This window comes from Nanorana parkeri, unplaced genomic scaffold, assembly GCF_000935625.1.
Source record: "Nanorana parkeri isolate BGI_ZX_2015 unplaced genomic scaffold, ASM93562v1 scaffold1324, whole genome shotgun sequence".
NCBI classification, from domain to species: Eukaryota; Metazoa; Chordata; class Amphibia; order Anura; family Dicroglossidae; genus Nanorana; species Nanorana parkeri.
In genome coordinates this window covers 92,076-116,832 of record NW_017307592.1, presented here as the reverse complement: position 1 = coordinate 116,832, position 24,757 = coordinate 92,076, and the positions used below count along the sequence as shown (strand labels likewise).

The 24,757-nt window shown below is 46.9% G+C and overlaps 1 protein-coding gene across 1 annotated transcript in view; it reads left to right on the top strand.

Moving 5' to 3' along the window:
• POGZ (pogo transposable element with ZNF domain) overlaps positions 1-24,757 on the top strand; it is a 36,082-nt gene that overhangs the window by 2,722 nt on the left and 8,603 nt on the right. The window contains exons 3-13 of the mRNA XM_018569337.1: positions 9,287-9,411; positions 11,407-11,562; positions 15,657-15,832; positions 16,060-16,195; positions 16,295-16,600; positions 19,585-19,788; positions 19,896-20,005; positions 21,017-21,327; positions 23,178-23,332; positions 23,461-23,561; positions 23,994-24,140. Coding sequence (XP_018424839.1) covers positions 9,291-9,411; positions 11,407-11,562; positions 15,657-15,832; positions 16,060-16,195; positions 16,295-16,600; positions 19,585-19,788; positions 19,896-20,005; positions 21,017-21,327; positions 23,178-23,332; positions 23,461-23,561; positions 23,994-24,140 — 1,923 coding nt within the window. The 5' untranslated portion in view covers positions 9,287-9,290. The remainder of the gene's footprint in view (positions 1-9,286; positions 9,412-11,406; positions 11,563-15,656; positions 15,833-16,059; positions 16,196-16,294; positions 16,601-19,584; positions 19,789-19,895; positions 20,006-21,016; positions 21,328-23,177; positions 23,333-23,460; positions 23,562-23,993; positions 24,141-24,757) is intronic.

Sequence of the window (24,757 nt, the reverse complement as noted above, 5' to 3'; positions counted from 1 at the left end):
GCAATGCAAATAATGATAATTTAATTTTAAATATGTTTTTTTTTAAACTTTGTTACAAGATAAACCGCTCATGGAGTGAGTTGTTTTTAATGGTTCACGTGGCTTTATGATTTTGGGTTTTGTTAGGGATTTCATTCCTTTTCCTGATGTTGAAAGGGAGAGTTTGTTTCTGCTAACACGTTTCGGAGAAGGAAGGGGAGGAGCTAGATTTTGTTGCACTTGTGACTTTTTTTTTTTGTGTTAAAGGGACAGTCCAACCAAACGCAAAGATTGAGGGAATACGGGCCTTCCGTCCGTTGACTGTCCCAGAATTATGAGCTTCCTGGTCATGTGAGACTCCTTGTTTCTGAGTCTGAAGTTTTTGCATTTAGAGAGTCTCACCCACGTGTATCATTTACAATGACCGCATTGAGGTGGTATATATCCGAATATGCAGGCACATTGTAACCATCTCTGGCCAGTGAGGAAGAAAAATCATTTTATATCCTTAATCTGCACCACTGCAGTCTCTTGGGAAGCTGCATGTGTGGAGAGGCGGAGTTATGAAGGAGGAGGGTTGTACAGACAGTCATGGGTGGAGTCTGTTCATGCAAAGTGGCCTCCAAGCCCTGCCCAGTTTGGTCATAGAGCTGGCTACGCACGCTACCATTTGATTGCTTCGTTTCCTTTTAGATTTATTAGCAATTGTATAGTGTGAGGACCTGATTGGGTTTAAATTGAATGGATCATTTGGGTAGGCCCTTGATGTCACAGGGGCGGAGCATGCTGATATGGGTGTGGCAAGCAGGATGGCCATTAGGGAATGGAACTGCACGATTGTAATGCAGAGAAAGAAATTGAAGTGATTTGATTGGCTGACGTAATGTAAGCTCCCCATTTATAGAAGCCATAGTTGGGTTGGGGGTCATGTAATCTCAAATATAATTCTCGTCCTTTGAGGGACACAAAAAGCCTGGAAGTGACTTTTGGGCACATGCTTTCCTGACTGTGGCTGTGGACCTGGAAAATGCCCTGCGGATAACTGGTTGCCAGAACAGCCGGTATTGCTTCAACGCTTGCCCTAAAGACTAACTTCATGAGTAGGCTGGTCAGGTCAACCATCAGGAGCTACTTCATTTACAATGGATGCCCTTGAATTCCTGCAAACTGGCAGTTTCCACTATGGGACTGAGCGCTGACGTCCTTCAGGGGGGTGGGGGGGTGTCATGTCCACGCTCTCTTTTCTAGGACTTTGATTTTCAGATCAAACCTATGAGGACTTTGGTCACCTCTGGCCATCCAACCTTCAACTCTTTGGACTTCATGTATACCTGGGGCCTTGTCTCATGCCTGACTTTGGTCACCTCTGGCCATCCAACCTTCAACTCTTTGGACTTCATGTGAACCTGAGGCCTTTTCTCAAGCCTTGAACCCCAAACTGCCTTACCACCATACGTTCACCACTTGCCTGATTCTTGATGGGGGGTGGTGGACTGGACAGTCCTGCTGCAACAGTTGCCCCCGGCTTACACCGTACCAACCGGTCTGAAGCTGCTTGCAGCAGCCCCTACTTGGTGGTCTCAATGTCTTCAGCTGGGAATCATGTTGCTCTCTGCTTCTACAGCAAATTCTGTCATCTGAGTCCTCTTTAGCTCTGTCGGATGTGGCCAGTTCTTCTGCCCTTTCATTTTAGGGTTTTACTACAGTCATGCAAGGTAAATTGTGGCCCAATTCAGCCTCAAGCGTCCCTCATTTGCAGATTCTGTATCCGGTCTTAACGCTTTCTTATCAGCTCTATCAGCCAAAAGGACTGCCGGATTCTGAGCTGCTGCAGTCTTTGCTAGATGAGCTTATCCCGGAGGAGTCGCAGTCTTCTATAACTTCCAAATTTAAAGAGGCCGTTAGCGAAGTGGTGCAAAGCCCTCAAAACTAGAGTTTCAGCCTGTTGGTTTTACCAGCACTGTTTCCAGTCTTGGGTCTTTTAGAGCGAAGACATTTCCGTGGCACCCGCTGTTCTAACTCTCTATGGAGGTTGGAAACACCCTGACAAGTTGTTTGTTCTCCCCGAAAGCTTATGAGCCTTGTATCTGTTTGGAGAGGATTTTGTAAAAATTGTGGATCCAGCAGTGCCCCACCTTAACAAAGTGACTACTATTTTGTTCGAGCAGGGGTAGGCAACCTTGGCACTTCAGCTGTGCTGAAACAACAAATACCATCATGGCTCTGGGACTCATGCCTGTGCCTGTCAGTCTTGCAATGCCTCATGGGACTTGTTCCGCAACAGCTGGAGTGCCTAGGTTGCCTACCCTTACGGTAGAGGATACATGTGTCTTTAAACGCCCAACTGGTAAGCGGCTGGAAGCCATTTCTAGAGCCTTGTTCTTGATGGTGCATCCTATTCCTTCCCTCAGCTTGACTGTGCCCTTTAAAATGCCATAATCAAGGACACTACTGGCTGCAAGAGAACCTTTCTTCCTCCGCAGAAGAAGCCTTGATGGTGGATCCTGTTCCTTCCCTCAGCTTGACTGTGCCTTTTAAAATGGCATAATCAAGGACACTACTGGTTGCAAGAGAACCTTTCTTCCTCCGCAGAAGAAGCCTAAGGAACAGACTACCAAATCTTTTGCCTTCTTGTAATTAAGGATGGTCTCTTTCATTCAACAAAGGATTCTGACAAATCCTTCAACAAGCATTGTTCTGCATGAAGATAAGCCTTTGTGGACACTGGTAAGTAGATGGAGAGACCCTCCGCACTCCTCACAGCAGTCCCGGCCAGATAAGAAAAAAGTGGTGCTCGCAGTGATGAATTACCACGGATGGCGCCGTGCAAACACAGGAAAGTCAGGAAATCACCAGCACTTAGTAGTAAAGATAAATATGTCCCTTTTTATTGGACAGAAAGCGTCACAGACATCCAAATAAACGGAGGTTTCGGGGCCACGCAGGGTCCCTTCCGCAAGGCAGAAAGATGTGAGACTTTTTGCCTTGAGGAAGGGACCCTGCGCGGCCCCGAAACGTCCGTTTATTTGGATGTCTGTGGCGCTTTCTGTCCAATAAAAGGGACATATTTATCTTTACTACTAAGTGCTGGTGATTTCCTGACTTTCCTTTGTGGACACTTGGACAGCTTGTGCAGGAGGTGGCATCTCGAGGCTTCCTTCCCCAGTTTCTCACCTCCAAACTGTGTCTGTACAAAATAGCAGATGTCCATCAAGGCGCCTTGGATCTTCTGGACCAAGGTGTCATTGTTTTAGTTCCTGTGGCAGAACAGTCTCAAGGATTCTGCTTTAACCTGTTCCCTGGCCCCAAACCCATATGGGACATCTGGTCCATCTTCTTTTGAGTTCAGAAATTCAGCATATAATCTACCAGGTCTGTCATCTCCATCCTTCAAAAGGGACATTAAGACTCGTACCTGCATGTTCCATCTTTCTAGCACATAATTTTCTATTTTTTGCTTTGGGTACCCTGGGCTATCATCTGCACCTCTGTTAACCAAGTTGCTGACCCCATTTCTAGCCCTCCTGCGCTCTCCTGGCATCCACATTGTGGGAAACTGCCTCCTGTTGAGGGGACAGTCGGAGCAGGCTCTGTACGTGGCTCTGACTGTCCAGGTGTTACAGCTTCAGAAATCTGCATTGGAGCAAATTCATTTTTAGAGTTTTTAGGTCTAGTCATGGACTTGGTTCAGGGTGTTTGTCCACGGGAGAAGCTTAGGACTCTCCAATCTCAGAGTTGAGCCCTCCAGTCTAAGACTCTGCTTTTTAATGAAAGTCTTGGACCTGCTAGTAGCCTTATTCAAGGGTGTCCCTCCAGACCTCTACAAGTCAACATCCTGTTGTGGGAGAAGTCAATCAGGTTCCTGTACAGACTGATTTGTTTGGCACAGTGGACCAGGTTGTCCTTGTTTTTTTTTTTTGGCTTAGGAATCCACCTCTGGAACTAGGGTAGTCCTTCCTTCACTTCTTTTGGAAGATCCTCAGGACAGATCCCAGCCTGTTGGGCTGAGAAGGAAACTTTCCTCTATAGCCTACATGTGAATTGGACTTTGAGAGTCTTCATTTTTAAGAAGACTGATCCCTTTTGTTTCATCTTATATGGTCCCTGAAAGGGTACACTGGCTTCTTGCTCCACCATGGCTTGGGCGGGCCATCATCCAAGCTATTGGTCTCAAGGGTTGGGTTTCTGTCCTTTCCTGTCATGGTGCACTGTACTATATCTGTGAGTTATTAACCATTTGTTGACCGGGGTGTTACACCCCCTTCCTGTCCTGGCCATTTTTCAGTATTCAGAGCTGCAGTACTTTGACATTTATTCCGTCATGCAACGCTGTACTGAAATTAACATTTATACCTTTTTTGGGGGCACAGATAGAGCTTTCTTTTGGCGGTATTTAACCACCACTGGGGTGTTAGGTTTTTTTCATTATATAGTTTTAAAAAAACAAATTTTCCCTACTTTTTGTTATAATTAATTTACCATTATCCAATTTTTGGGTGAAATATTAAAGACGGGGTCACGTCGGGTAAATAGACACCAAACATGTTGAACCTCAAAATTAAATGCGCCCGCAAAATCGCAAAAAAAACCTACCATGCCTAAAAATTGGCCATAGGCGACGCTTTAAAAGCTTTTAGCGCTCATCAATTTAGTGCCATCAGTGATTTAATGACCCTAAAATTGTGTGGCATAATCGTTGTTTTCGCACGTAGGCGCACCCGACACGTATTTACGTTTATATGTGCATTCACATGGGGACTTATTTTTTTTTTCTTTAATATATATACATATATATATTATATTATTATTTTTTTTACACTTAAAACAGGTCCTCTTTATGCTATCATATTTCCGTGTAACTAGGAATCATGCGCTAGTGCGCATGCGCACACAGCGGACGTACACGCGCCAACGGTCACACAGGAAATGATGCTCTTCCCTCTAATAGATTGGCCTATTTAAACCAGCCTGCCATATCCTTAGTTGCTGGATGATCTTCAACTAGTTCCCTGTCTTTCTGTACTTCTGCTGATTTCCTGTTTCCTGTTTATATTATTATATTTTTTACACTTAAAACAGGTCCTCTTTTATGATATCACATAGGGGACTAATAAGCCCCCCATGTGATGGCTAATATATGATATATATAACGCCTAATGTCACCTTGGGACCCCCAAAGAAGCTGATGAAGCACAGATCTGTAGAGCCCGCCGAACGCTTGCATGTAACAGCTGTGTAGATTCCCAGCAGAATCCTGCTTGCGCCCGCATGAAAAAAATCACGTAAATGTACATCTACCCGCTGGAAAGCATCCACCCATATTTTTACTATGGGCGGACGGCAACTGGTTAAGCTACATAGTTCCATAGTATGTCATGTTGAAAAAAGACACAAGTCCATCAAGTTCAACCTATAGAGATATGAGAAAAAGGTAACCTTAGTATTATTTTACCAAAGAGTGGAAACAAATTTAGCAATGCTTGGGATGAACATAGTCAGGTACAAAGAGGGGGGGGAAAAACAATTGGTAGATTTGATGGGCCACTTGGTCATTCTGCGGTCACGTTTGTGTCACTTGGTAAAAATAAAGGGAGTGAGGGAGCACCTACTTATTCAAACCAACTCAGCCACCATATCCGTACATACTGCATATAGAATACAAATGCCTCAATTTACTAAACTATAACGGTAGTTTCAGCACCATGCATAAAAATTTTGGTAAAAAATTATTAATTTACAAGTTTTAGAGCATTGGCCGCAATTTAACACGCTTTGTAGTGCTTTTTTTTAAAAATTATTACTAGTCGGGATTTATATAGAGCCACCAATTTGCGCAGCGCTTTACAAAATGGAAGACAGTACAGTTACAATACAATTTCAGTACAGTAGGGTGCGGAGGGCCCTGCTCATGAGAGCCTACAATCTAGTAGGAGGGGCAAGTGATACAAAAGGTCATCATTGTTTAGATTGAGTTATTGGAAGAAGTAAAAGGGGAGTGATGTTGAGGTGGGATTGGCTACTCTGAATAAAAGGGCTTTTAAGGATCGCCTAAAGGTGGGCAGCGTAGGAGATGAGCGGACAGATTGGGGTAGGGCGTTCCAAAGGATGGTGGACACTCTGGAGAAGTCCTGCAGGTGAGCATGGGAGGAACTCATTAGAGAGCAGGAGGTCTTGAGAGGACGGTTTGGGTGATTTTTTTTGAGATGAGGTCGGTGATGTAGGTTTGGTGCGGCGTTGTAGATGGCTCTGTACGTTGTTAGTATTTTGAATTTTATTAGTTGGGCAATTGGGAGCCAGTGGAGGGATTGGATAGCGCTTTGCAAAAGTATTCACCCCCTGGGACTTTTCTACATTTTGTAGAGTTGCAACTTGGAGTTTAAATGTATTTAATTGAGATTTGTGTTTGTTTTATACATTATATCTACAGCTGACTTCCCTTCAGTCTTGCTCAGTTGTACCGGTTCCTCCCGTGGACTCAAATAGCTTCCTCTGATTACACTGCGGCCGTCTCGCAATGTGCATTAGAAGCTGCAGGCCGTCAGATAGAACCCGCCTCATTTCCTGGCTGGAGGACATCCAGCGTCATCTGTTTTCCTACCCAGCATGACTGTCCCTGGCCCACCCCTTTCATTCATTGGGTTTTAGTTTTTTGAACCATGGAGGCTCAGCATCACATGTGGGTGGTCTGTAGAGAGGTCTGCGTGCAAATTCAGCCTGCCTAGGAACATCCACACTGACACCCATCAAGGTATTATGATATTTGCATAACTCCCCCAAAGAGCCGTCCCACTGCTTGCATCAGGGTTGAGGTGCTCTTGAGAGTGGTGCTGTGATGTTTTCAGCACCCTGCCATCCTCTTCCACCAGACATGATATGCCTACATTACTTAGAAGCACAAAGACCGAGTGATCATGCCGCTGGGTCTATAATATAATATGTGATGAAAACATGAAGTTTTAAGAACAGCATTACCATCTTATTACGGGTAGGGATGAAGCAGGGATGGGAACATATAGGCGGATTAAACTTCAGCTTTGAAGGTCAGCTATATACAACTTCCCCATACCAAGTATAGACCCTTGTAGATCCCTCAGACCAACAGGCAACCCAATGCAGGAGCTCTGGACTTTACCAGTCCTTGTCGCAGCCAGTGGGACTGCAGGGTACTTAACAGGTATGGCCTGATCTCCACAAGCCCTAATGGAAAAGCTGCATGTAAAGAACAAGAGTTTGGCCCGCCATATGCCATGGACCCTGCACTGGGTCATCTGTTGATCAGTACTATGTAAAAAGGGGTACACTTGGCAAGGCAGGTCCTTTAGGCTTGGGTTGGTTGAGCTATCCTACATCACTGTGAAGTCCGTCATTGGTAGAACCACCTTTTGGTTACAGCTGTAGGCCTTGGAAAGGTTTTTGGCCTACATAGCTCGACGGTGACATTTGCTACCCATTCTTTTGCTTCATCTTAGATTTCCTGGGTTTTCATTTCTTGACCCAGATTCTCAGTTGGTTTGAGGTCTAGCCTTTAGCTGGCTTTCGGGTTCTTCATATTACACCCATACACAGCTCTTGGGGTCATTGCTTTGCTAAATGGAGAACCTCTGCCTCTTCGAGATGCCTCACCCACCTTCAGATGTTTAAATACCAAAACCTAGGTGGGCACTTGGGCTCTTTCAATTGACAGAGGTGGAGCTTAGAGCCAACAAGGGTGGGACTAAATTGTGCCTTGGGCAGAAGTCAAGGCCTCATGTAGAGCAACACGACATCAGACCTGGGCATTTTACGACCCACTAGCCGTATCCGGGCCCCTGCAGCTGCCCGGCTCACCGACCTGTGCTCCGTTATGGCTGGCTGAGAGTGGATGTACCATCCTCCAAGGCCAGTGCATCGACTGCAGGTCAGTGATCGGTCTGCGTTCGAGCCGCGTTCCTCTTTGATTCAGTGGCGTTCTAGCAGCCAGTGCTGTCAGAGGTCCTCCTCCATCTCTTCTTCTGCTGTTCCGCCCGTGGACAAAACAACTTAAAATAGTATGTGTGGGGTTTGGCATGTGTAGTTTCCCACCTAGCAACCACTGACGCATGGTACCGTGCAACACACCTACCTTGCATTGTAGTGTGGCACGTGCGTTGTATGCGCTACTTTTTTCAGCCACGCTGCAATGCACCGTGTTGCAGTACCACGTGTTGCAGCACAGTCCATCACGTTGCGACCCGGAGCTGCGTTTGCAGTGGCATTTAAATAAATGGTAACGTACGGTTGGTGCATTGTGCTGTCCGTTAATCGGTTCGGCCCTCTACAGCTGTCCCAGTTTCCTTTGTGACTTCCCCCCTGGAGAAAATTGATTGCCCACCCCTGCACTGTTGATACCTTAGAACAGGGATAGACACAACGATATAAAGTTCAGGAGCAAGTCTGTTTGATTTTTTTTTTAGGTGCCAGCTCCATTGCCAAGAACTAAAGTTAGGAGACGGTTGTCATTTTCTGGAGCCTTGGCTACTTGGTTCCTTGGATTTGTCCAGCCGTGGCTTAGAAGAATTTGTGGCTAGGTCAGGATCATGTTAAAGTCGAACTAATGCCCCAATTTTTTTTTTTTAACTTTTGGAAAGAGAGTACAGGAGGGTTATATAACCCCTGTCCCAACAGTGAGATTTCCCTTCACTTCCTGTCTGAGAGCCACATCAGGATGTGAGAGGAAATCCCTGGTGGCCAACAGGTTCACCAAAAATAGTCTCCATTGGAGGTTTCCCATCTGTTCCTTAGGTTCCTGATGATGTCCCTGCTGCTTATACAATGCAGTTTATCAGTTTGCAAAGGCATTGGTGCAGACAAAGTGGATTTACATCTTTGCGGCTATTTAAATGAAAATCATTTTGCCCGGAGTTGCCAACTACCATTTACCTTCAGTTTTTGTGGGTTTTTTTCCCTTGATTGTCACCTGGTGGTCCTGCTGGTAACACACTTCCTGTGACATCCTTCACTCTCCGCACTTTATATATAGAGGAGCAATGTTGTCGCCCTAGGACAGGCTACAGAACACATTCCCTCTCCTAATCTCCATAACATGGGGGGGGGTCTGTAGTCTACAGAGAAACCTGGGAACAATGTAATTTAGACACAACTGTCAGAGTACAGGCACTGGTAGTTGACAACTTGGATTTCTGGCATGATCACCAGGTAATTTTGCACTTATTGAACAGATAATACAACTTTTGGTGGAGTAGTTAACGGACAAAGGCAGCAAAAAAAAAAAAGAGATTGATCGGCTTTACAAATGGATTAACTTTTTGTTTTCTGTTTCTGCCCTCAGCAAGATGGACACGGATCTGTTTATGGAGTGTGAGGAGGAGGAGCTGGAGCCATGGCAGAAGATCAGCGATGTGATAGAAGACTCGGTGGTCGAGGATTATGGCTACTTGGACAAGACCAGCACAGGTACCTCTCCCATCTCTGATCACACAGCGCCAGGGAATCGATGTTTATTGGTTCAGAGTTGCCACGTGCCAGGCTTGCAGTGGGAACGGCTGCCCTGTGTAAGCTGGCGGGTGTAAATGACCGGGATTTCACTGGGCTTATAGAAGGTGATAACTTGATGTTTACCAGCAGCCTGGAGAACAGGAAGGAGACTGGGCAGTAGGGGGAGTCTGCAGAAGGGTTGTTGCTGTTGTCACCCTCTCTTATACACAGCTAGGGAGTGCGGAATCCCAAGCATGTGGGAATTACTTTACTCAGGCAAAATGGTTCCTTTTATATGTGTTGTGCATTCACCTGGGGCACATTTTTAACCCTGTAGAGTGCTGTGTGACTCACTTGCCTGGATAATATAAAGAATATCAGTAGTTAAAAGCATGCAGCTTGACCAAGTCTGCAAGAGAGCGGCAAGCAAAGTCCCGATTCTAATAAAAGCAGAGGTCTCAGCTGCATATAGTTGCCATGCCTCTAAACTGTGGCTCCAATTTATGTGATGGCCAATTATTTGTGCAAACTCCAGCACAACACAACTGCCCAAGGCTCACTCACTACATGCTCTCACCTTGGCTCGGCTCAAGGCTCACTCACTACATGCTCTCACCTTGGCTCGGCTCGAGGCTCACTCACTACACGCTCTCACCTTGGCTCACTCTCTACATGCTCTCACCTTGGCTCGGCTCAAGGCTCACTCACTACATGCTCTCACCTTGGCTCAGTTCGAGGCTCACTTACTACCCACTCTCACCTTGGCTCAGCTCGAGGCTCACTACTACATACTCTCACCTTGGCACAGCTCAAGGCTCACTTACTACCCACTCTCACCTTGGCACAGCTCGAGGCTCACTTACTACCCACTCTCACCTTGGCTCAGCTCAAGGCTAACTTACTACACACTCTCGCCTTGGCACAGCTCGAGGCTCACTTACTACACACTCTCGCCTTGGCTCAGCTGGAGGACCACTACTACATATTCTCGCCTTGGCTCAGTTCGAGGCTCACTTACTACACACTCTCACCTTGGCTCAGTTCGAGGCTCACTTACTACGCACTTGCCTTGGCTCAGCTCGAGGCTCACTACTACATACTCTCACCTTGGCTCAGTTCGAGGCTCACTTACTACACACTCTCACCTTGGCTCAGCTGAAGGAACACTACTACATATTCTCGCCTTGGCTCAGCTCGAGGCTCACTTACTACACACTCTCGCCTTGGCTCAGCTCAAGGCTCACTTACGACATACTCTCGCCTTGGCTCAGCTCGAGGCTCACTTACTACATACTCTCGCCTTGGCTCAGCTCGAGGCTCACTTATTACACACTCTCACCTTGGCTCAGCGCGAGGCTCACTACTACATACTCTCACCTTGGGTCAGGCCTCCTGCTTTTGCTCCTGTTGCAATACAAGTGAAGCCATACCCCATGCTTTCTTTTGCAACCAAAGCATTAGCCACTGCTCAGTCTTAAGATGCAGCATTTCCAGGGCTCAGTGTGGCCAACATCCTGGGTGTAAGACTGGTGGCCGCTGTGCCCTCTCCTTCCCCTGGCTGCGTAACTTCTCCATTGTAGCGCAGTTTTAATGTCGGTGTTAATACTTCACACTTGTTGTAGTGGAAGAACCTGGGCATCTCACTTTGCCAACTCTCACTACCTAACTTGATTGACAGGCCAGGAGACTCCCGGTCTATCCCTCCCACCATGACATCATCTGTGACCATGGCTGCTTTGTCACACCTGCCAGAATCCCGCTCACATCGGCACCTATAGACTGCTACAATTCCCATTGCACGTCTGTGCAGTTATATTAAAACATCCAAATGATTACTTTCATGGCAACCAATTACAATTACTGATTTTAGGAAATTGATGTTTGGTTGCCATGGTTGCTGCCCTTTAGTGCAAAGATCTTGTAACATAATGTTGAGTTTTAGGCCAATGTGTGATCTGCCATCTCTCCTTTCAGTGTCCCTCAACATCCAGCCAGTCACAGCAGCCCTTCCTGTCGTCGCTCAAACGCTGGGCACCCAGTACACTACGGCCGCCACTGTGACCAACACCATCACCCAGAACACAGATAACACCAAGAAAACGTTGCTGACTTTGTTCGCCAACAACAGCGGTGAGTAGCCTTCTGGAAACCTGCAAAGTGATGAGTCCGAAGGGGATCTCTTAGGACGGGGGGGGGGGGGGCTTGTTTGCCACAGCTGAGGCCCCTGTCCAGTGCTGGAGGTGATCCTGAAGTGAAAAGCATGTTACTGAATGATGCTGTAGAGGTGTGTTTTGAATGAGAGATTATGACTGACTACAGCTTTTTTGGGGGAACTTGGCAGAAGAATGATCACTACAGCTCACAAATTTGTTGTTGAATTCCCCAGGGGACCAAGTACATGTAGCACATAGTCCCTTCTGATCCGTGGCTATGTTGTGCAAGGAAAGCACATTTTTGTGCTGGCTGTCACCTCCACCCCATGCTGAAGCCCAATTTATTCCCCGTTCCTATAAGGAAGCTACAGCACAACTCTGTAACCACCTCCCACCCTCTCTTCTCTGTGTACTATCTAGTGGGTTGTGTTGTGATCAAAGTTGACCCCCTTCCTCTCCTGTGATGAGTGATAGCACCGTGGCTACTGGCTCCTTTCCTCCCCATGTATCAACGGATGGTCCACACTGACCCCTCCCACTCTAGTGAAAGCGCACTTCTGCTGTCAGAGACCAGCATTGTCACTCAGACCTTATTGGATATTCATCTCATCAGTGTGGTCGAACGCGCGCGGGGGGGCTGCGTGCTGTTGACCACGCTAGCTCAGTAACCACAGCATGGATGAGAGCTGGACCAAGTGCTAAATGCGTTAGGTCCCCTGGGGATTCCACTACAAATTTGAGGTTGTGGTCATGCTTCTTTAATTAGTTTAAATTAACATCCTGCAATCTGGAAGTACCTATGGTAATTCTCCTTTGATGTACACTGTAGATGGCTTCAACCTCTGCCCAAGATGAGAGTAAGTGTCCACCCCCCTATGTGCCAGTGCTCATAATGGTCATTAAAGAAGATGTAAGCGCGATCACTAAACCTCTTTAACATGATTGTTGTTTTAAAAGTAATTTTCAATCTTCATAAATCTAGAGATCTCATTAAAACAATCTCTGGTGAGCCTGCCATGACGTTAGAAACGGGTTTTGTTCCTACCTGGAGATCCGACTGATTATAATCACCCTCCTTGTATTTGCACAATTGCTTATGTGGTCCGATCCGTGACCATATTGATTCGTACAAAGAAAAAGGATTAACTCGTCACAGAATAACGGGTTAGCAGTGGTCAATTCAGGGATCCGGACAAGCCAGTTAGTTGCATGAAAAAAATAATTTTATTGAAAAAGACATATAAGATAACACATTTGACTAATTATCCCACCATAAAAAAGTTAAAAAATACAGACAATCATAAATTTGATGTGGATCGATCCTCATTTGTATTCAACATTAATTTCACCGTAAGGGGTAAATAACCGATGCAATTTCAGCGTCGCTACTTATCCCTTCGTGGAATAGCCCATACACATACCGACTAGCCTAGGCTGTATGGACTAAAAACGTATCCCAGGGATCGGGCAATCAAAAGGAAAGATTTTCTTATAATTTCATTTTGTGAATGGAAAGAAAGGATCAAAGCAGATCTGAGATGGTAACCTTGGCTTCATCCGCTTACAATGAAATGATATAATGTACTCAGACGGTGGTACTTGTTGATTAGGTTAATCCTATGCAGCCATCTTCTAGTTTGATGGAATATATTTTCGGTTTGCTTTCAATTCTTTTCCTTCTATCAATTTGTTTTTCTTTAAAGATTCCTTTGATTAGATGTTTAGCTGTGAGGTTAAGTCTTCCTTGATTTGGTATTGGCTTGAATCTAGCCGTGTGTGCAATTAACCCCTTCCTCCTCCTTAGCCTTGGAATATCGTAGTGGGAACGCCGAAATATAATCGAATTATCTGCTCAGACCGGGGGGTTCCCATGGACAGACTATGACAGGACTATCTTCAATGTAGCGCCTGACTTTAACCTTCTCTCTCTCAGTGGTATTTGAATTTTGAGTGTAGAGGGTGTAAGACTTCACTTCAGAGTGGTATTCAGACACCGTCCTTAACGGACATAAATAAAGGATTTTTTGTCACTCACGTTTACTGAAGTTTTCTTATAGTCCGGGCGATTTGAAGATTTTTTCCTTCCTGTGGGGTCCAGTAGTCCATTTACATGTGTAGATGCCTTGTTATTTCCTCCAGGGGATGATTGTTGCTATCTAATCCCAGATAATAGATCTGAGGGATATTTCCACTTAATGGGTCTTTGGATCGTCTCCTAGATGTTCTAGGTATAGTCTGTCCGTCGCTGAGAACCCCGATTGAAAATATAGCAGAGTTCCCTGGCATCAGGATCGTACATCCACTTGTGGCATGATAGTTATATGTCTGGTCGCTGTCTGTCGACGCGTTTCGCCGCTCCTACAATGCGGGGATTCGTCAGGACGTACTCTGAGGTTGGGGGAACTGCTTTTTAAACAGTTAGGTCACGCCTCTTTCTTCCTTTTTAATCATTAGTTTAGATTGTGAAGGATAATTCCCCTTCCTTCAGGTGGAAAACCATTTACTGGTTTCATTGGACAACATACGATTAAAATTTGCATATATGGAGAGTGTTTCCCACACGGCCCTGCATATACAAAGATTTCTCTCTTTTGATTACATCCTATCATATGACGACATGTACATACTTGTCAGGGCAGCTTAACCACCTATATGTGGATTAATTTCAGAAGTATGTGGATCTATCGGTATATTAGGTTGAACATACTATCTTATAAAAAGACGTTAAGATTGCATTCGTTGTTTAACCCTATAGGTAACATCGTGTTTAATCGGTAGATCCACATCTTCTCCCGCTGTTGGAGAATCTTATCAAAATCTCCTCTGCGGGGCGAAATGTTTAATACAAGGTTACCAAGGTTACCATCTCAGATCTGCTTTGATCCTTTCTTTCCATTCACAAAATGAAACTATAAGAAAATCTTTCCTTTTGATTGCCCGATCCCTGGGATACGTTTTTAGTCCATACAGCCTAGGCTAGTCGGTATGTGTATGGGCTATTCCACGAAGGGATAAGTAGCGACGCTGAAATTGCATCGGTTATTTACCCCTTACGGTGAAATTAATGTTGAATACAAATGAGGATCGATCCACATCAAATTTATGATTGTCTGTATTTTTTAACTTTTTTACGGTGGAATAGTTAGTCAAATGTGTTATCTTATATGTCTTTTTCAATAAAATTATTTTTTTCATGCAACTAACTGGCTTGCCCGGATCCCTGAATTGACCACTGCTAACCCGTTATTCTGTGACGAGTTAATCCTTTTTCTTTGTACGAGCCTGCCATGAAGCTTGTTGTTCAGGCACTTCCTGTTATAGGGTGACCGCTCTCCCAGTACCCACTACCTGTCTGTAACAACACACATTACACAGGCATGATCCATTGTTGTCACCATCAGGTAACCCAGCCTAAAAAGTAGGGGCGCATCGATATCGGTGCCGATTCCGAGTATTTGGGCGAGTACTCGCCAAATGCTCTGATACCGGAACTTCCGGTCAGAGGAGCCAGCTTCCTTTCCAATCAGGAAGCCAGGAGGTGGGTTATGACTCGCCTCCCGGTTTCCTGATTGGCCAGGTAGCCAGGCTGCCTAGGAACAAGTGAAGTTGGCTTACTAGCCAATCGGGGAGGCGGGTCGTGACATGCCGCACGGCTTCCTGATTGGCTAGGAAGTCAGCTTCACTTGTTGATAATCAATCAGGAAGCCTAAACGGTCAGGAAGCCAGGTGTTCTTTCACTAGAACACAGGCTATCGGGAAGCCGGGCGACGGGTCATGATCGGCCGCTTGACTTCCTGATAATCATGGTACCGGTACTCTGTATCGGCGAGTACCGAAAACAAAATATCGGTATTCCTACTCGATACCAAAAAACAGTATCCGTGCATCCCTACTAAAAAGTGCCATACAGTCATCACTGGAGTGTAGGCAGGAAGTGACTGCAGGAGAATGATTGTATAGGTCACAATGAAATCCTTGTATATGTAAAAAGAAAATTTGTACTGGTTGGAATTAATAATGAAGTTAGAGGAGCTATGTAGGAAGAAACCCTCTCTGTTTTCTCTTTGATAGGTTCAACGCCAATCGTGCAGTCCAACAGCCAGCCTCTCATCCTGACCCAGAATACCACACCTGGCATTGGCACTATGATGACCCAGCCCATGCTGCGACCCATGCAAGTCATGCAGAACGCCAACCACGCCACCAACAATTCAGTGACGGCACAGCCCATCTTCATAACGGCACAGGTGGGGGAAGAGATGGCGGCTTTTATCGCGGCTTTAGGTTTTGTTTAGTGGCTCTTTATACGTCACTTTAAAATGTTAACATAAAGCTTTACCTAGGCCTCAAATACTTGCGCCTCTCAGAGAAAATGCTGCTTCTGGCTCCCTCCACTACTTCTCACATGCCTAGTAACTTGCCTCATGACAGGTCTCCATTAATCTCACTCTCCATTGGTTTCTTTTTCTTGCAGGGTTTTCCAGTCAGGAACGTCCGACCGGTGCAGAACACGGTAAACACAATGAACCAGGTGGGGACAATGAACCAGGTGGGGATCGTCCTGAACGTTCAGCAGGGACAGACAGTCAGGCCCATCACGATCGTACCAGGTAAGAATATTGTAAGGAACACGCATACCTAGACAGAAACGCATGCGCCAGGAGAGGCTCATCGTAAATCATGCTACTGGTTTTTTTTTTTACCCCCAGCCCCAGGAACTCAGTTCATGAAACAAGGAATGGGCGTCCCCCAGGTCTTCTCACAAATGACCCAAGTCCGACCAGCATCCACAGTCCAGCGTCCAGCTACCAACACTTATACCACAGTCATCCCGGCCACTCTGACAATAAGGAGCCCGGTGTCTCAGTCTCAAACGCAGGTCAGCAAGACGATCTCCAGCACATCGACCACACTGGCGCCCAGCCAGCCCATCCGTCAGATCACAATGCAGCAGCCGATGCAGACGCTGACCATCCCACAGAACCAGAATAATCCCATCACCAATCCTAAACTAGGTAAGGAGAAAACAAAACTATAAGTCACCTGACTGATTTATGTGCAAAGAGAGTAGGGATGCACCGATACCGTCTTTTCGGTATTGATTATGAGTTCTGATATTTTGCTTTCGGTACTCGCTGATACCGATGGGTTTGCTGGCATGGAGCCGGCTTCCTGGGCAGTCAGGAAGCCGGGTGGCATAGAATGACATGCTGCCCGGTTTCCTGATTGGCCGGGAAGCCAGCTCCATGTTGTTTGGCCGGCTCAATTTGTAATGGGTTGAGAAACCGGCTTCCCGGCCCATCAGGAAGCCAAGCGGCGAGTAACGACCCATCTCCCGGCGTAACGACCCATCTCCCGGCTTCCTGATTTGCCGGGAAGCTGGCTCCATGCTGGGAGGCTGTTGCGCCGGCTCGTTGGCCAGGAAGCCGGCTTCCCAGCCAATCAGGAGGCGGGTTATTACTTCCCACCCGGCTTTCTGATTGCCCAGGAAGCCGGCTTCATGTTCTCCTGTGCCACTGCCGGTCAGACAAAATTGTCCTCTGACCGGAAGTTCCCGTATCGGGGAAGGTATCGGCGCATTTGGGAAAGTATGAGTACTCACCCAAATACTTGGTATCGGTGCATCCCTAATAGAGAGGACGGGCTGGGAAACCGAAAGCAGTGCTTGCCGAGGGGAACCTACAGACAGATCTTTATCCTTAAGAGTTTATCATGGTGGGAGTTCAGGGCACAGATCGGCTCCTGCACGCCAGGAAACAAATCTGCAAGTTCATCGATGGCACATTCAGCCTTTGTCTGATTTTTGTCTGCAAACCTTTATGGGGGGGGGGGACTCTAGCAGCACACCTCCTTTACTTCCTGGCTTGCTTGTCCCCCTTTTGTGTGCAGACTGCCATTTCTGCAAACACAGCATTCCAAGCTCTGTGTCAGCATCTTCCTGCTAAAGGTTGGCTATGCTGCCTTTCAGGGTTCCCCTGGAGCCCCTACGCAGCCAGCTTTGTATATGTTCTGTGGGCCAGAACTAGTGCTGACACTCCTTGGCAGACAGCTGACTAGCACTGCATTCCAAGCTCCTCCTCCTGGTTTTGATTGACAGCTGCTACTATGCCTTCTACAGAAACATTACCCTGAGATTCCGGTGATGTGATCAGTGCACGTTCTCTATCAGAGGTTTGAGGGCGTGAGCAATGAGCATTGGAAACATCTATGGGGGAATCTATGAAAACTGGAGCAGAACAAATCTGGAGCACAGCAACCAATCAGCTTCTCTTCAGTTTGTTCAGATAAGATTTGAAAATGAAAGAGAGAAGCTGATTGGTTGCCATGCACAGCTGCTCCAGATTTTGCAGTGTACTGGAAGTGCGTGCTGTGGATCATTTAACCTGGTACACACTTCCAGTACACTGCAGTAATAGAGATACAATTCTACCCTGCTAACATGAATAGGTTAATTCGTGATCCATATTACATAATAGTACATAACATGTAGTTGTACTATGGATCATGATTTAACCTATCCATGTTAGCAGGACAGAATTTTAACTCTATTGCTGTATTGTTTTCTATATGTAGTACATAGATACAGTACACATTCCCAATACACTGCAGCAATAGATTTACAATTCTGTCCTGCTAACATGAATAGGTTAAATGATCAATAGTGCAACTACATGTTCTGTACTATGGATCATGATTTAACCTATTCATGTTAGCAGTGGAGAATTGTAAATCTATTGCTGGAGTGTAGTGGAGGTGTGTGCTGTATATATGTACTACATATACAGTACACTGTAGCAATAGATTTACAGCCAGCCCTGTCCCAGCTTCCCTCACTCAGTTTCACTTCGATCCCTTATGGAATAGGAAAATGTAAAATCTGCGCTTGTGGGCGAGTACAGTTTAGAAGCTGCTGCGCTATGGACCCTAGGGTCGAACTGATGAGGTGCTAAATGTGCAGCGCTAAAGGGTGATATTTAAGTGAAAAATCCTTAAAATCAAGTGTAATCAATATCTCAAAGAAATGTAAAATATTATAGTGAAATGATCAAATAAACGAACATATATAATAAAACAGTATGTGATAGGCTCTATATGGCCCCAGTGTAAACAATAAAATCACTCTACATATAGAGTACACTGCAGCAATAGATTTACAATTATCCTCAGCTAACATGAATAGGTTAAATGATCCCTAGAACATAATGGTACATAACATGTAGTTGTACTATGGATCATTTAACCTATTAATATTAGCCGAGGATCATTGTAAATCTATTGCCTGCAGTGTATTGGGAATGTGTACTGTATATGTACTACATATACAGTACACTGCAGCAATAGATTTACAATTATCCTCCGCTAACATGAATGGGTGAAATGATCCATAGTATAGGGCTACATAGGGATCATTTAACCCATTCATATTAGCAGGGGATAATTGTAGATCTATTGCTGCAGTGTACTCTATATGTAGTACATATACAGTACACATTCCCAATACACTGCAGGCAATAGATTCTTCGTGTTCCACTTCACCCCAGGCCCTCACTTACTGTTCGATGATGGCTGGTGCCTTGCAGGGGAGGTCTTAGTCGGCGCTGTGCGGGAGAGCAGAGGTACATCAGTGATGGTCCGGTGGGAGGAGCTCCAGGTGGGGTCTTTATTTAGCTGGCCGGCGACTGCCAAGAGGTGTCGGGGTCCTCTGTGCAGTCGCCGACCACCTAAATTAAGACCCCCATCTGGAGTTCCTCCCACCGGACCAGCGCTGACTCGCCGCTGCTCTCCCGCACAGCAGCTTGAAGGTAAAGTTTTAGAAAAATAGCGCAAGCAACGCCGCTTTGTATCGGGGCATTTTGACAAGTACTAGTCAAAATGCCCTGTATCGGGACATCCCTAGTTATGAGGGTAAATACTACAGCTTGCGTCTAAGTGCAATGGTCACTGAGTACAGCTACCGGGGTGCCCACTCATGAAATGTCTCCCTTGTTATTCCGCACAGTGAGCATTGCCAGCTTTGTGGCTGTGAAGAGCACCGGTGAGACCAACGACATGGTAAAGTTCGTCAATGCTATGAGCGGCAGCCAGACCACCACCCATAATTCCACCCAGCTCATCTTCTCCAGTACCGTGGGCAAAACCGGCACAAGCCCCAGCTTGGGCACAGTGCAGAAGGACATCCAGATCGAGCCCCTCGGGGTGACAGGTAGGTCTGTGTGTAAGATATTATAGGCTGCCTTAGGTCCAAGCGGGCCTGCTGAGAAACCTGTGACCTTTTTTGTCTTTCTTTCTCTCTCTGTCTTTCAATCACAGCAGCATCCCCTTCTGTGACCCCGATGAAAAGCTTGGATAATGTCAGAAGGAACTGCCCAAGATGTCACACTTCCTTCCGCATTGTGGAAGCCCTTCGAGGGCATATGTGTGTAAGTCCAGCACTGTCCCTCCTGAATGCCTGTCATTTTGGGTTTTTTATCCCCCAATGGGGGACTTTTCATTCAAAGTAGGAATGCACCGATACTAGTATCTGTGCCGATACCGAGTATTTAGGCGGGTACTCGTACTCGCACAAATGCTCCCATACCTTTCCCAATACCGGAACTTCCGTAAGATTGCCTTCGACCAGCAGTAGGGGAACATAGAGCCAGCTTCCCGTGCGATCAAGAAGCTGGGCTGCGAGTTGTGAGCCGGCTTCCCGGCCAATCAGCATGGAGCCGGCCGAACAGCCGACTCCTTGCTGATTGGTCGGGAAGGTGGCCAGTCTGGTGGCGTGTCATTACTCGCTGCCCAGCTTCCTGATTGCCAGAGGAAGATTGCCTCTGACTGGCAGTGCCATAGGGCAACATAGAGCCAGCTTGCCGTGCAATCAGGAAGCTGGGCGGCGAGTAATGAGCTGACTTCCTGATTGGCTGGGAAGCCGGCTTGATGCTGATTGGCTGAGAAGCAGCTTTCCCAACCAATCACAATCAAGCCGACCAAACAACATGGAGGCAGTCTGAAGATGGGCAGCATGTCATTACCCATTGCCCGGCTTCCTGATTACACGGGAAGCCGACTCTATGCCAGCGGAAGCACTGGTATCGGTACTTAGTATCGGCCAGTACCGAAAGCAAAATATCAGTACTAGATACCGAAAAACTGGTATCGGTGCATTGCTAATTCAAAGCATTTGGCACATGGTTGTGGTGTGATCCCATTGACTTCAGTGGGTATGCCTGGCACAACCTGCCAAACATGACATACCGAGACGAAATGTATGTGCACCTTAGCGGCTGCCATGTTAATTTGTATGAGAACATGGCCTAGAAGTGACTACCGAAGTCAGCGCCGGTGTTGTCTCCTCTCCCTCTCTATTTGGACACATGGTTATCTTTTATTGGCTCTGGGGCTCTGACAGAATGATCACAGACTTCATCTATCTCATTCTCCTTGTTTAGTACTGCTGCCCCGACCTCGTGGACTTCTCTAAAAAGGGCACCTTGGAATCTCAGATGGTTCCGCAAGGGACGAACTCCTCCACCCCAGACAAGCCTGCGACCGCCACAACTCCCGGCGGCATGACCTCTCAATCCGGCAAGACCCAGGAGAATGCCGCGGATGACCCCATGCAGGGCAAGCTCATCATGCTGGTGGACGACTTCTACTACGGCCGGGACGTCGGTCAGACTTACCAGATGCAAGGCATGCCCAAAATGGCCACGACCTTCCGCTGTCCACACTGCAACAAGAGACTAAAGAACAACATCAGGTAGGCACAACAAATGCCTAGATCACACGCAACATCCATATTGTTAGCGCCTTGCCTTTGGCATACGTTGGTGCTTTTTTTACTGGTTTGACAGCACAGTTCTCATCGATTTAGTTGTTTGCTGCCCTTGTATAAAACATCTAAACCCTTTGTGAAAACAAATTGAAGCACAAAACCCTCTTCTTCCTAGTGCAAATGTGCACCTTCCCCCCCACCCCGGAAAAAGGGACTGCCTTCGCAGGTTGTCCCCAGCAGAGAAAAGAGCTAGTCTAGGGACTTAAATGAAGAGCTATAAGATTGCACATTCCCAGTATCCTTTAACTGCGGGTTGAGACAAGGACTGGGGCCGAGTCCATGAGCTGTGAGACTGGGCATCCTTGGCTCCCCTTTAACTGTGCAGGTAGAGACAAGGACTGGGGCTGAGTCCATGAGCTGTGAGACTGGGCATCCTTGGCTCCCCTTTAACTGTGCAGGTAGAGACAAGGACTGGGGCTGAGTCCATGAGCTGTGAGACTGGGCATCCTTGGCTCCCCTTTAACTGTGCAGGTAGAGACAAGGACTGGGGCTGAGTCCATGAGCTGTGAGACTGGGCATCCTTGGCTCCCCTTTAACTGTGCAGGTAGAGACAAGGACTGGGGCTGAGTCCATGAGCTTTGAGACTGGGCATCCTTGGCTCCCCTTTAACTGTGCAGGTAGAGACAAGGACTGGGGCTGAGTCCATGAGCTTTGAGACTGGGCATCCTTGGCTCCCCTTTAACTGTGCAGGTAGAGACAAGGACTGGGACTGAGACCATGAGCTGTGAGACTAGGCATCTCTGGCTCCCTTTTAGCTGTGTGGTTGTATCCCTGGTCCGTAGCACTCATGTACGGGTGGCTACAGCCAGGGTTCCAGGGGGACCTCGCAAAGCATTGTAGTCACCCCCATAGGAGGAAGTGTAGTGGGCAATATTTTCATGTAAATCTTCTGCAGCATGGAGGTACTTGCTGTTTTTAAAAGTGGTGTTCTTCATAGGGATAGTTATTGGAGTTGAATATTCTGATCCAGGGAATGGTGCCTAGTGAAGGGTGGGAGCGGGTTTCTCCTTTTTCAGCTGAACTCCATCCTTACCTTTTTTTGGTCCCCTACACTTGTAGCAAGTCCTCTCCTGTGTTGAATCAGGTTACTCTCCATTCACTGCAAATGTACATCGCCGCGATATGACCCTTTAAAGCTGCAGCAGCTATATCGAGCCCACCTTTTCCTATCTGATCTTCAATCATTATCAGTCTCCTCTCCTCCTGATCCATCCTGTCATTGACCCGCCTCCCACAGTTATTAGCTGCTCTGCCATCAATCATTTTGTCACTGACCATTATATAAAAGAACACATCCCCAGCATTCCTTTAGACCAGTGGTTCTCAACCTGTGTAACCTCGGGACCCACATTTGTCCTTGGTCATTAAGTTGCGACCCAAGTCTGCAATGTCTGCACTGCAATGGAACACACGTTATTAGGGTGCTGCGCGTTCTGGTGCGGCCGTACGAACTGTGGGTGGGAAGTGTGTTTGGTGTACTATTCAAATGAATGCAACGCCCTGGGCAGTATATTTTGAATGGCTGCTTGGCACAAGAACCGACACTGCTGCGCTAGGGGGAGGCAGAAGAGCCTCTCGCTTATGAAAGTGGAAGGCATGCGGTGGACCCACTTAACATGGGGTCGCGACCCACTTTTGGGTCACGACCCACCAGTTGAGAACCAAGGCTTTAGACTATATAACCTACTTATATGCATACGTTACACTTCAGCTTTAAGGCGACAGGTTAAATTCTAACCCTATAAGTAACCAGAATTCCGTTTACTTTCCCGAAGGTTCATGAATCACATGAAGCACCACGTGGAGCTGGACCAGCAGAACGGAGAGGTGGATGGGCACACCACGTGCCAGCACTGCTATCGCCAGTTCTCAACGCCCTTCCAGCTGCAGTGCCATCTGGAAAACGTGCACAGCTCCTATGAGTCCACCAGTGAGTAACAAGCGCGACCGCCTGAACATCAACCGCTCCATCTTGTTGGGGTTGGTTGCAGATTGCAGCGGAGTCGTCCTGCTGCTGATTGAGTCACTGACGTTTTCATTTTTTTTTTGTTTTTGCAGCAAAGTGCAAGATTTGTGAATGGGCCTTTGACAGCGAACCCCTGTTCTTGCAACATATGAAGGACACTCACAAACCGGGGGAGATGCCCTATGTGTGCCAGGTCAGTCTGTGTGCTTGGAAGGAACGTGGATCTCCAGCCAAAACCTTGTTTTAGATACAGTAGAGAAGGAGTAAAACCCGTGAGATTAAAGTTCAACTCCGGGCACAATAGACTTCAAAACCTTGAAACGTGTTGGCTGCATTCAGGCCTGCTGTCGGAGGGACCCCGGTGCAGCGGCATACAGGGGCTCCATGATCTCTAAAATATGGATCAGCAAGGCACAACCATTATACAGCAGAGGCTGCATATTCAATGAGCAATCATGGCTGCTCTCGTGTGCACATATACTCATGTAATATACATAGAAACATGCTTTATAGAACATGCTGATATTTGCAGTTGGCTTGTTTCTATCAAAAATGTATCTAAAGCAATGAATTCTGTAATTTCCTCCTGACATTCTTCTCCCGTTCCTCTCCTCGTGTCTTCCAGGTTTGTTCATACCGCTCCTCCATCTACGCAGAGGTGGACACTCACTTCCGGCTTAACCACGAAGATACTCGGTACCTCCTGTGCGTCTACTGTCTGAAGGTGTTCAAAAACGGCAACGCCTTCCAGCAGCACTTCATGCGCCATCAGGTAAGAGGCCCTGTCTGTGTGTTCTGGTGGCAGAGCCTGCGGGAAAGTCTGAAGTCTTTTTTTTTTTTATGTTAAATGGGATTTTGTCAGAATTGCCGTTGTGTTTAAAATTCCCCAGTTCTATCAATCACAAAACTGCCTATTGCGGGGCACAGGAAATCTTGCACGGCTGGGTTATACTGCCCCCTACAGGAGGATTGGAACTGCAAACCCAGGATAACGTCTACTCTCGGCGTGCCTTTTTTTTTTTCAATTAAGATTCCTGCTACAGCACTGCTGAGCTGCTCTCTATATGCTGCTCTCTGCTGCATCCCCAGCAGGAGCTTCCCTGTCGTAGGAAACTGACTGTCGCACCCCCAGCTTCCCTGTCGTAGGAAACTGACTGTCGCACCCCCAGCTTCCCTGTCGTAGGAAACTGACTGTCGCACCCCCAGCTTCCCTGTCGTAGGAAACTGACTGTCGCACCCCCAGCTTCCCTGTCGTAGGAAACTGACTGTCGCACCCCCAGCTTCCCTGTCGTAGGAAACTGACTGTCGCACCCCCAGCTTCCCTGTCGTAGGAAACTGACTGTCGCACCCCCAGCTTCCCTGTCGTAGGAAACTGACTGTCGCACCCCC